The sequence below is a fragment of the Salvelinus alpinus genome, chromosome 5, assembly GCF_045679555.1.
Source record: "Salvelinus alpinus chromosome 5, SLU_Salpinus.1, whole genome shotgun sequence".
Lineage (NCBI taxonomy): Eukaryota > Metazoa > Chordata > Actinopteri > Salmoniformes > Salmonidae > Salvelinus > Salvelinus alpinus.
Genome location: NC_092090.1, coordinates 34421292 through 34434589, shown reverse-complemented (window position 1 = coordinate 34434589; position 13298 = coordinate 34421292). Strand labels below are relative to the sequence as shown.

Sequence of the window (13298 nt, the reverse complement as noted above, 5' to 3'; positions counted from 1 at the left end):
GGGTTTTAGGTTCTGGGTCCAACATACTGTAGTGATGAGGCTGAGAGAAGCATGGTTGGGGAACCTTGTTATTTGGAGCTCAGTCTCTCCACTCCCCAATGCCAACAATTTTTCTACCATTCCACCACTGAGCTGAAATAACACTTAGTAACCTTCTTCACTTATTTTTCTATTTTGTTGTTTGTTCTGCATAAGTCACAATTTAAATCTTTATCATTTTTTTTATGGACAGGGTTTAAGTGATTGTGTGCCAATTTAGTAGAATTGTAATCTCTCCCCCATCGCCACCACCACTACCACCACAGCCCCGCTCCATGTCCTTCATCACCTGTGAAGGTCTAATCTTATCTGTGGCTGCTCCATGGCTGTTCATTAATCACTCCGAGAGCACGTGGCCTTGTCCAGCTCCCCATCCCCATATAAGCTCTGACTGGGCTGGTTGGAGGGAGCCCTCCATGTATGGATCCAGTGCCCCATTGTGCCTGTCGGACACATGCCCACCTCCCCACCTGGTTTCTCCCCGATATGGGTTCTCTGTATGCCAACCCTGTGCCTGTGGTTATCAATCCAAAGACCCTTCCTTGGTTCCATTTAATGCGCCGCTGCAGCCCTTATCCGATCAGTATGTAGTATTTTCCAAGATACGGGCCTATGCCACTTTATATAGGAAAATTACCTGCCACACGGGCAGCTGTCTGATAGTAAGAGGTCTTAAGTTGAAAGCTTTCCCTCTTTCCAAGGCTTTTCTTCCAAACTGTAGGCAATATCATACAATGATATATGAATTGGATATAGTTAAGGGGCTCTGAATTTGATGGCTGCTCGCTGACACATTGCAGTGTCTTTGTTCTTGTTGGACCAACATTGCAGTCTCAATAATTGTCTTCTCACTGGTGAGGAGGGAAGACGTGAGTCGTGCGGTGACTGAGTGCCAAATTCAAAGATGTCACAAATTGGAATGGGTGGGCGGCAGAGGAGGATGGAGGATGGAGGGAGGACGGAACATAAATAGTTTGTTCTGGAAGCAGCAGGAAAGTTATGACACAGAGATTAAACAAATCGACCCTCAGTATCCCCAGCCGTTAGCCAATCTATAGTAATCAGTGTGACTGTATTGAGTTCTCCACTTCATAGACCCTTACCAATCAGCAAAGAAAACACAGATCTGTCATCCATTTTCTTCAAGGGATCTTTAGAGAGAGAGAAAGTGTGTGTGTGTGTGTGTGTGTGTGTGTGTGTGTGTGTGTGTGTGTGTGTGTGTGTGTGTGTGTGTGTGTGTGTGTGTGTGTGTGTGTGTGTGTGTGTGTGTGTGTGTGTGTGTGTGTGTGTGTGTGTGTGTGTGTGTGTGTGTGTGTGTGTGTGTGTGTGTGTGTGTGTGTGTGTGTGTGTGTGTGTGTGTGTGTGTGTGTAATGTTACTAGGGTGGCAAGGTAGCCTAGCGGTTAGAGCATTGGGCCAGTAACGAAAAGGTCGCTAGTTTGCATCTCCGAGCTGACAAGGTGAAAAATCTGTCGATATGCCCTTCAGCAAGATACTTAACCCTAATTGCTCCAGGGTTACTGTTGATAATGGCTGGCTGTGTCCCCACATTTTGAGGGTGTCTCAGGGCGTGTTGGAATAGGAAAAAAACACCTTTCCAATTGACACATCTATAATACACACTTCTACATGTGAAATAGGACAAATATAAGCACCCACTAAATTTGTATTTTTAAGATCTACGGTAATCACAAAAGTATCACAACATATTCAGATTGTCGTAAAATGGTCACGTCAACTATTTGCATAGTGATACATGGAGTACATTTGTCTTACATCAGTGTAACAGTGCTAATTTGTGAGCTTGTGGTGATCATTGAAACAGAAACAGTGCCCTCTGGGCAGTGATTAGAGCATTGATCAGGGTGCTGCCTGGCTCTAAGATTGATCTGCTGGTGACGTCAAATCAAATCCTATGACTCGCGCGCACACACACACACACACACACGCACACACACATAGTATTGCTATAACTCCTCACATTCATTAAACACCACCATAAAACAACCTCACCTGCTTGTCCAGTAAGCATTGGCATCAGTGTGCTTACATTCTTTAACCTTTGGATGCCTCTCCAGTTTGTCCTACAGAGGACCAGGAACGATGAAATGCCCTATTACAAATAAATAATGAGCCTACTGGCAAGAGAAACATTCCTAATGTTTTGTCCAAATATCTAGCATTCATCGTCAATGATAATGTATTCCGCTCCAGTGCCAACCGACTATATACTTGCAGCCAGGGGTGATTTTATCATGGATATGATTAATAAAAGACTGGAAGTTCAAATTCCCTCCATATAAATGAAATGCCTTGGGGCTGTATAGGCATCACAATAAGGACTTAGTTTGTTTTGGACTGATTGATGCTTTTTCTGCGTACCGCTCCAGCTTTGTTTGTTTATGCTAATGAGTGTGATGACCTGTTGGTGTTCCGTCTAGCAGTGAAATGGCAGCCAATGCTGAGGGAGTCATCCATTGATCTCTGTTCAATGCATCTTTCTCATAGACAGACACAGACTGTTTCCTGGATTAACAGAGCAAGACGGAATGAGAATGTGAAAGCGTGCCACAAGACAAGTGCGTCCCTGCTGCTTAGATAATTTATACATGATTCCATCCTCTCCATTTTGTCTCAGCATCACATTTGAAATGATCGTTTCACCGATTAAAGAGGCTAATTTCATTTCTCACTCATCACCAAGATGTCTATGCCCGTTGCCATGTGGGTTTGAAATGTATCCTGACCTGAAGGAGAGGTTTTCCATTGAGAGAAACTGCTGTGTTTATACTGTATGCTGTGGTTATCACCTTCCTTTAGTGCAGTGCTTATCAGCTGATATTGGGTTTAGAGTAAAGACATAGGACTACTATTGTATACAGCTCTAATTTTCTCAGTCAAAAGCCACAACCAAAATCGCTGTACGTGTGTAAGCTTGGACAATATGCATTCTTGCTGGACTCAGACTAACTGATAAATATTTTTGCGTTGCGTTAATCAATTGCTCATTTTTGACCTTACCTTGCAGTCACTCAAAGTTTTCTCAGCTGATTCACCAAATACAGGGAGGGCACTTGTATGCAATATAATGAATTAATAGATAATTATTTAAATTAACTTTTTGTCATAGTGTATTATAATGGGTAACCATTTTAAAATAGCATGATATTGTTTCCCTTATCTTTGATTATTACGCTGCATTACTCAGTCTGTTTCTTGTTGCAAACTAAAGTTCAACTTTCACTTGTTCACCAGCACACCACTGAGACTAGAGGCATGACCATGTTTCTCATATCAGGGTGTCACGGCTTCTGCCGAAGTCGGTCCCTCTCCTTGTTCGGGCAGCGTTCGGCGGTCGACGTCACCGGCCTTCTAGCCACCGCCGATCCACTTTTCATTTCCATTTGTTTTGTCTTTGTTTTACACACCTGATTTCAATCCTACAATTACTTGTTCATTTTTTTACCCTCTGTTCCCCCCATGTTCTTTTGTGAGTGATGGTTTATTGTATTTTCGGTCTGTCATTGTGTGCGTGTATTTGTTACTTTGTATGTTTGACATTTTGAGTAAAAGTATGTTGATTGATATCTGCTGTCCTGCGCCTGACTCTCTACACCAGCTGCACATAGGACCCATTACACAGGGGACCAGTCCAGATACTGTGCTTCACAGAGCAAAATATTTGGTTTTGTCTCAGGCTATGCTTCCTTTACTCCAGCCTACAGATCAATAATCTGCCTTTCTTTATTAGGAAACCAAGATGGCGCCGATAGAGATGGCAACTTCACTTCAAGTCCTTAGGAAACTGTGCAGTATTTCGTTTTTTTATGTATTTTTTCTTACGTTGATAGCCCAGAAAACCTGAAGTGCTATTACATACAGCCGGGAAGAACTATTGGATATCAGAGAGACGTCAACTTGCCAGCACAACCAGCACTACGACCAGGAATACGACCTTCCCAAAGCGCATCCTTTGTCTGCACCTCCCCGGGCATTTGAACTGATTCCAGAGGCCGACCAAAAACAACTCCGTTGGAAGAGGAGAGGGTGCAGTAGCGGTCTTCTAGTGAGGCTTCGGATGCGAACACACCACCCACCGCTTCCGAGTATATTATTCGCTAATGTCCAGTCCCTAGTTTCCAAAGTTGACGAAACTAGGGCAAGAGATGCTTTCCAAAGAGATATTCGGGATTGTAGCATACTCTGTTTCACGGAGACATGGCTAGCTGGGGACATGCTGTCAGAGTCCATACAGCCAACTGGATTTTCAGTACAATGGGAATTCCACACAATCAAAGCCAACCATATTATCTCCCAAGAGAACTCTCCTCGGTTATCGTCACAGCCGTGTATATCCCCCCGCAAGTGGAAACCAAGACGGCCATCAAGGAACTTCACTGGACTTTATGCAAACGGGAAACCATATATCCTGAGGCTGCATTTATTGTAGCTGGGGATTTTAACAAAGCTAATCTGAGAACAAGGCAAACTAAATTCTATCAGCATATCGATTGCAGTATGCGAGCGAGTAACACACTCGACCACTGCTACTCCAACTTCCAGGATGCATACAAGGCCCTGCCCCGCCCTCCTTTTGTCAAATCTGACCATGACTCCATCTTGCTGCTCCCCTCCTATAGGCAGAGACTAAAACAGGAAGCACCCATGCTTAGGTCTATCCAACGCTGGTCTGACCAATCGGATTCCACGCTCCAAGATTGCTTCAATCACGTGGACCGGGATATGTTCTGGGTAGCCTCAGACAATAACATTGACGTATACGCTGACTTGGTGTGCGAGTTTATAAGGAAGTGTATAGGAGATGTTGTACCCACTGTGACTATTAAAACCTTCCCTAACCAGAAACCGTGGATTGATGGCAGCATTCACGCAAAACTGAAAGCACGTACCACCACATTTAATCATGGCAAGGCGACTGGAAACATGGCCGAATACAAACAGTGTAGTTATTCAATCAAACAAGCAAAGCATCAGTATAGAGACAAAGTGGAGTCGCAATTCAACGGCTCAAACACGAGACGTATGTGGCAGGGTCTACAGACAATCACGGATAACAAAAAGAAAACCAGCCCCATCGCAGACATCGACATCTTGCTCCCAGAGAAATTAAATAACTTCTTTGCACACTTTGTGGACAATACAGTGCCACCGACAAGTCCTGCTACCAAAGACTGTGGGCTCTCCTTCTCCGTGGCCGATGTGAGTAAAACATAAAAACTTTTTAATCCTCGCAAGGCCGCCAGCCCAGACGGAATCACGAGCCGCGTCCTCTGAGCATGCGCAGACCAGCTGGCTGGTGTGTTTACGGACATGTTCAGTCAATCCCTATTCCAGTCTGCTGTCCCCACATGCTTCAAGATGGCCACCATTGTTAATGTTACCAAGAAAGCTAAGGTAATTGAACTAAATGACTATCGCCCCGTAGCATTCACTTCTGTCATCATGAAGTGCTTTGAGAGACTAGTCAAGGATCATATCACCTCCATCCTACTTGTCACCCTAGACCCACTCCAATTTGCTTACCGCCCCAATAGGTCCACAGACGATGCAATCGCCATCACACTGAACACTGCCCTATCCCATCTGGACAAGTGGAATATCTATGTAAGAATGCTGTTCATTGACTACAGCTCCGCATTCAACACCATAGTACCCTACAAGCTCATCATTAAGCTTGAGACCCTGGGTCTCGACCCCGTCCTGTGCAACTGGATCCTGGACTTCCTGACGGGCCGCCCCCAGGTGGTGAAGGTAGGAAACAACATCTCCACTCCTCTGATCCTAAACACTGGGGCCCCACAAGGGTGCATTCTCAGTCCTCTCCTGTACTCCCTGTTCACCCAAGACTGCATGGCCATGCACGCCTCCAACTCAATCATCAAGTTTGCAGATGACACTACAGTGGCAGGCTTGATTACCAACAACGACGAGATAGCCTACAGGGAGGAGGTGAGGGCCCTCGGAGTGTGGTGTCAGGAAAATAACCTCTCACTCAATCTCAGCAAAACAAAAGAGATGATCGTGGACTTCAGGAAACAGCAAAGGGAGCACCCCTCATCAACATCGACGGGACAGCAGTGGAGAAGGTGGAACGTTTTAAGTTCCTCAATGTACATATCACCGACAAACTGAAATGGTCCACGCACACAGACAGTGTGGTGAAGAACGCGCAACAGCGACTGTGGGCGGTGCAGTTGCCTCAGGAGGCTGAAAAAATGTGGCTTGTCACCAAAAACCCTCACTAACCTTTACAGGTGCACAATTGAGAGCATCATCCACCTCTGGCCTGCTCGCCTCCCTACCTCTGAGGAAGTACAGTTCCCGCTCAGCCCAGTCAAAACTGTTCGCTGCTCTGGCACCCCAATGGTGGAACAAACTCCCTCACGACGCCAGGTCAGCGGAGTCAATCACCACCTTCCGGAGACACCTGAAACCCCACCTCTTTAAGGAATACCTAGGATAGGATAAAGTAATCCTTCTAACCCCCCCCCCCCCTTAAAAGAGTTAGATGCACTATTGTAAAGTGGTTGTTCCACTGGATATCATAAGGTGAATGCACCAATTTGTAAGTCGCTCTGCATAAGAGCGTCTGCTAAATGACTTAAATGTAAAATGTAATCCTGTCGGGCTGTTTTTTCCCGCCTGGTATCGCAACTGCACCGCCCTCAACCACAGGGCTCACCAGAGGGTGGTGCAGTCTGCAAACTACCTGCCCTCCAGGACACCTACAACACCCGATGTCACAGGAAGGCAAAGGACAACAACCACCCGAGCCACTACCTGTTCCCCCCGCTTCCAGCGGGGTCGGTACAACTGCATCAAAGCTGGGACAGAAAAATTGAAAAACAAGTTTTATCTCAAGGCCATCAGATTGTTGAACAGCCACCACTAGCACAGAGAGACAGCTGCCTACCTACAGACTTGATATCATTGGCCACTTTAATAAATGGAACACCTGTCACTTTAATAATGCCACTTTAAGTATGTTTACATATCTCGCATTACTGATCTCATATGTCTATACAGTATTTTGTATACTACACTATCTATTCTATCCTATCTATTGCATCTTAGCCACTCTGTCACTGTTTTGTTGTGAAATTTCTTAGATATTAGGTTTTGTTGTGGAATTGTTAGATATTACCTGTTAGACACTGCTGCACTTTCATATCTAGAAGCATAAACATTTCGCTACACTCACAATAACATCTGCTAACCATGTGTATGTGACCAATAACATTTGATTTTATTTGATTTGAAAACATTATAGATGTGTTCATTATGTGTGTTTTAACAAAATCCCTTTACAAAAAGATATTCAGATGTAAAATATGTGATAAATATATGGAATGTGTAGTCAAGGATAGTCCTTGAAAGAGTCCAATCCTGATTATGTGTGTGTTCTCTTCTGTACTATAACCTGGGGCCCAGGGCAGTTGGGGGCCTATGGACAGTAATAGATCTGTATCTGGGAGGAGAGTTCTCTCTGACCATCCTCAGAGACATGAGTCAGCACCTGGTGATTAGAGGGGAAATGATTGTGTTCCGAGGGTTGATTAACAACAATCTAGCAGCACATTTTCTTTGTGAGGTCAGCCCTTTACCCTCTCCTGCATTCTCCAATGCATTCACTCTCCCACCTCTCTTTCTTCCTCTCTCTCCTCGCCCCTTTCTCTCTCTCTCCATCTCTCTCTTTCTCTCTGTCTACACCCACTCTTTCACGTCCGGCCACACATTTCTTAAATGCCAATCTCTTTCTTGAAGGCTGTGTCTGTCCATGTCTGCCACTAATAGCAGAGGAAATAGATGGAGGTCTAACTGTGAGTTTTTGTTGTGGGCCCCCAGGAGCAGGGTCTGCCTGCTCAGCAGAGAGACCTCTCACAGCACTCTCTCAATCAGCCTTATTGATCAGCACTGCTATTGGCATAATCCCTGTGAATAAAATGCTGCTCTATTGAGTCCAAATCCCTACTGGGATTCAGAATGGAGAGACATAACCTTTTGCATCTTGGCTTTGTGCACTTCTATTCAAGTCCTCACCAGTAACAACCTTGCTCCCTTGCAGAGAGGAACGGATAGATAAAGTGGAAATGTGTCGCAATGTGGAGTTGGAGCACAGAATCTCGCAAAAATACCTGTTTTTCTTCTTACTTTCCACAACTACAGTTTCAGCAGCAGACCAAGAGATAAATTATTGAAATTATTAATAAAATCAAGGGCAGGTCAAACCGTGTTTTTCTGGGCCTTGACTCACTTATGATGACATCAAAGAGAGAAGGCTTGACTTGTGCATCTAGATACACTCCCTGTTGTTACACCAGGAACCCCCTTGACATTTGAAATAATTGGAAGATGAAAAAGACAATGTTTATACAGATTCTCAGTGTACAGAATGTGCAGTGTTTTTTAACCACATCTTAAAGAACAAGCATTATATTTTCTCGTGATTTATACTGGTGTACGAGGAGGGAAACTACCTCTTCACATTTACTTTCCGATTTCAGAACAATTTCAACTTCCTAGAAAAAAGATTGCTTTAGTAATCTCAATAAGTGTTGCAAATGGTTATAAATAGGGAATCCATTCGGTCCATTTCTTAACATTAGCAGGCACTAGCCTTTTGGTCCGTCAATATCCCTTTTCTCTCTGTTACTGCCATAAGGAACTGCCTTTATCCTTTATTTCCCTGAGCCTCAGAATGACTTTAGGTAGTCGAGTAATTTCCCATATCATGTATTTATTTAGTAATTAATACGTATTTATTTGTGTATTAATCTATGATCTATGTATTTAATATTAAATAGTACACAGTCCTTTTTCATTAGTTCGGTTGTAAAGTTACTGTTTCTCAGTGGTCCTTTGTTTTCTGTTTGGCTGGAATATAGGGCAGTACTGTTTCTCAGTGGTCCTTTGTTTTCTGTTTGGCTGGAATATAGGGCAGTACTGTTTGGGTGCTTTTATCTGAAACAGTCTGTGTGCTGCTGTTCCGTAGCAGTTTTTTCCGGCAGCTTGCGGGATTGAGAAGACCCTTTCTGAGCAGCGTGTGAGTCCCCGCTGCCACGTTCACTGGGAACGAGACATAAGAAGGGTCCAGACAGTTATGGAGGACGGAGTGCTCTGAGGAGGAGAGCGGTGGTGTGGGCGAGCCGGCTTGACTAGGACTGGGCTCACTGTCGTCAGTGTCTGGGGTCGCACAGCCGCCCTTCTCCTCATCTCCCTCCTCTTCATCCTCCTCGTCATCATCACAGCACAGCGCGTGGTATAGGATCTTGTCACTGAAGCGGACTCTCTCTCTGGTGCCGGACGTGCGAGAGGTCTTGTGGCTGTGTGTGGAGCTGGAGGCCTCTTCGCTGGCGCTGGACGAGTCTGGGGTGACTATGAGAGGTCCGTTAGGAATGGGCAGCCCCCCATTCATTTGGGAGTAGGCTGATGCGGTTGTGGGGGGTGGGGTTGGGGTCTGGGTCTGGGTAGGGATGCACCCACGCCCCGCCCCCGGCTCCAGCCCTGCATCCGTGGGCTGCTCTGTTGGCGCTGCTTTGTGGGCGGCGTTTGCTGCAGCGACGGAAGCCTCCAGATAGCTGCAGAACTCCCAGCTGTCTGAGAGCACGTCAGGATTGAGGAAGTCCAGCCTGAAGGCCTCGCCCAGGCCCCTCTCACTGCTGGACGTGCTGCTCGCTGTGGCCACCGTCCAGTCATCCGGCTCCAGGTCAAAGTCAAAGTCTGACGTCAGCTTGTCGATCTGACCCACCACCTAGAAGAGTAGAGAGAGAGTAGAATAGATGTTTAGAAGATATGGTCTACATTATTATACATTATGTTCTTGACCTAATATGTTGTTAACTACACATGAATATGCTTTCCACTATGAAGGCAAGTACTTCACACACCACCTGGGATAGCAAGGAGGGAGGCGAGGCGGGGGGGGCGGATGATTTGAAGGTATAGACATGTTTTTAAACACTACTTTACAATAATATGATAATTTAACGTCCACTATGAAGACATGCAGTGGGGTCTGAAATGATTGAAACCCTTGATAAATATGAGCAAAAATGACATGTTTAAAATCAATAATTCAAATACTGAGCTATATTGTATTGTCATTTCTAGTATTTTACTAGAAATGCTCAGAGAAAGAGATTTTGTTTAGATAGTAATAAAACAAATCTCAAAAAGGTAGGGTTAAAAATTATTGACAACCTTTCGATACTTCACCTTGCGGGGATAATGCCTTTTTCTAAAATGTTTTATGAGTTTGTGAACGCAGTGGGAGGGATCCTACACCATTCCTCCATACAGAATCCTTCCAGATCCTTGATATCCTTCGTCTGCACTTACGGACTGCCAATTCAAACCATAGGTTTTCAATGGGGTTCAAGTCCGGAGACAGATGGCCATTGCAAAATGTTGATTTTGTGGCCAATTCACCAATTGTTTATGGATTTTGTTGTATGCTTGGGGTTATTGTCTTGCTGGAAGATTCACTTGTGGCCAAGATACAGCCTCCTGGCAGAGACAACCGGGTTTTTTGCTAAAATGTCCTATACTGGGTAAATTTCGTGATGCCGTTGACCTTAACAATGGCCCTAGGAACAGTGGAAGCATAACATCAAAGATCTGCCCTGAATTGTAAGACACTGTCACTAGCTGTCTACCACCTGGTACTATACCCTGCACCTTAGAGGCTACTGCCATATGTACATAAAATCATTGAACAATGGTCACTTTAATCATGCTTACATACTGTTTTACCCACTTTATACTGTATTCTAGTCATGGCTCATACTATATAACTACTGCTGTACACACCTTTTCGATTCATATACTGTCTATACTGTCTATACACACCATTCATATACATACATGTACATCTTTATTTATATTCCGGACTCTGACATTGCTCGTTTTGATAATGCTCATTCTGATGTCTTAATCTATTGTTCTTTTTTACAAAATAAAAAAATTGGGATTAGGTGTGTATTGTTATTGTATTGCTAGATATTGATGCATTGTTTGAGCTAGAAACATAATCCATTCACTGCACCTGCGATAACAACAATAAAACTGTGTCCGCGACTAATAAACTTTGATTCGATTTAGATTTGATCTAACACCATATTTTACAGTAGGTAAAATATAAAATACGGTGGTGGATCTTTGATGTTATGGGGCTATTTGCTTCCACTGGTCCTAGGGCCATTGTTAACAGCATCATGAACTTTATTCAGTACCAGGAGGCTACCAGGAGGCTGAAATTTGGCCACAAGAAGATCTTTTAGTAAGACAATAACCTTAAACACACATCGAAATCCACAAAGAAATGGTTAATTGGCCACAAAATCAACATTTTACAATGGCCATCTCAGTCTCCGGACTTTAAACCCATTGAAAACCTGAGGTTTGAATTGAAGAGGGCAGTCCATAAGCACAGACCTGGAAAGGTCTGGAAGGATTCTATGTGGAGGAATGGTCTAAGATCCCTCCCAATGTGTTCTCCAACATTTTTTTAAAAGGCTCAATGCCGTTAACCTCGCAAGGTGAGGTATTAAAAGGTGTTAAAAACAGGGGTGTCAATAATTTTGACCCCTACCTTTTTTGAGAAAGAAAATGATCATTTGGTGTAAAACAAAATCTCTTTCTCTGAGAAATTGTATTAGTTTAAAATAACATAATTTCATTTTTTTTTAAGCATAGGTCTACAATATAGTTCATTATTTGAATTATTTAATTTGTACAGTCATCTTCATTCTTTACACGATTCGATTTAAGATACCTATACATTCTACTAGTATGAAGAAAATGTACTTCACACTAAATCAAGCCGTAATGAAGCTTGACTTTCACCCACTGTACAGGGAGTCAAACTAGCAGGGTAGTTTATCAACCTGGCTTGGCAAAATCAACCTCAATACTCCTCATCAGCACCACCCATGCTGTATGAGTGTTTATGGTCTCATGAATAGAAAGCACTTGAGCCCACAACACCATTGATTTTGTTGATTTGCTGATGGCACATAAAATTCGAGCCTCAAACACTTGACATTTGAGCACCTTAATCAACACATCGCGCTCTCGTAAGCAATCTATTGTAAAATGGAAAAATGCTCAGCATTCATGTAGTTTGTAAGTGATACATTTCTCTAAACCATTCCACAATTAATACTAGTGTTTCTCAGAACATGTGCATATGGAAATGGAGCAATATTTTTGTTGAAGAGCTGAGACATGCTGATCTTTTTTCCACCCAAATCTGCTATTTGCCTCTGTGCTTTCAAATGGTCATTGTGACATCAACTGAGCAGTATCAGAAAAACCATCCCCTGTCTGCACGAGGTATTAAAACCCTCATTCATTATTTCAGCACAATGACTTTAAAGGAGCAATTAACAGTCCCAAAGACCTGACTACACAAATACCCTGATTAAAACCCCAGTATCATTCAGCTGGTGTGCTAACTGACTGCTCAGGTGATATCTAGTGCAAACACAGCCTTTTGGCATCAACGAGCTTCATAATCTCTGATAGATCGCAACAGGACAGAATCTTACATAAATATATAGAGTGTCTATTTAGAAAATAGAAAAAGAACAATGCCTTGCATTGCCCACCAACAACTGTTCACAGATGGAGGAAACCATTTTTGAAGGACTCACAGGGACTATAGGGAGGCTACAGTACATCATACAACAGAGGAGCAATGGAGGGTATTATCATGCAATATTTGTCCAAAACGTACCGATTTGTATTATTTACAAACCCAAAGCGTCCTGTTCTTATCATAGTCCATATCATGGTAGTGAATTCAACCATCTGCATTTGAACCAGTCTTGGAACAGCCCATCCTCATTTTCCTGATTTCAATCATTCTGTTTCTTTGTAGTATATCTAATGCAGGCATGTGACGTGTGTATCTGTATAAGGCTTTGGGTAAACAGATTGTCAGGTTTGTGTATGGCGTGCATAGGTTTCTGTGTGGGTGTGCCAGGCCTGGCTGAGCAGCTTTGCATGCCACAGGAGCTTCAGTACCAGGGCTATGTTTTCCTCCATTGACAGTCAGCCCTGTGGGAGCAGATCCTCTGTGGGGGCACTAAGCGGTGAGCTGAATGGGTAAACCAACCTGTCTGTTGAATGATTTGCAGACTTTAAACTAATGCGGGATGATTCTCACACCCAGAGGGAATGGAATGGCTTTGTTTAGTTGATTACTCATCCTGAAAAAAAAAGGGATTTAATTTAATC

General features: G+C 43.6%; 1 protein-coding gene across 2 annotated transcripts in view; it reads right to left on the bottom strand.

Annotated features, from left to right (window-relative positions):
* Positions 1-8414: 8414 nt before the first annotated feature.
* LOC139575982 (inhibitory synaptic factor 1-like) overlaps positions 8415-13298 on the bottom strand; it is a 60244-nt gene continuing 55360 nt past the window's right edge. For both annotated transcript variants that reach the window (XM_071401516.1, XM_071401518.1), the window contains exon 3: positions 8415-9810. In XM_071401516.1, the coding sequence (XP_071257617.1) occupies positions 8959-9810 (852 nt within the window). In that variant the 3' untranslated portion in view covers positions 8415-8958. The remainder of the gene's footprint in view (positions 9811-13298) is intronic.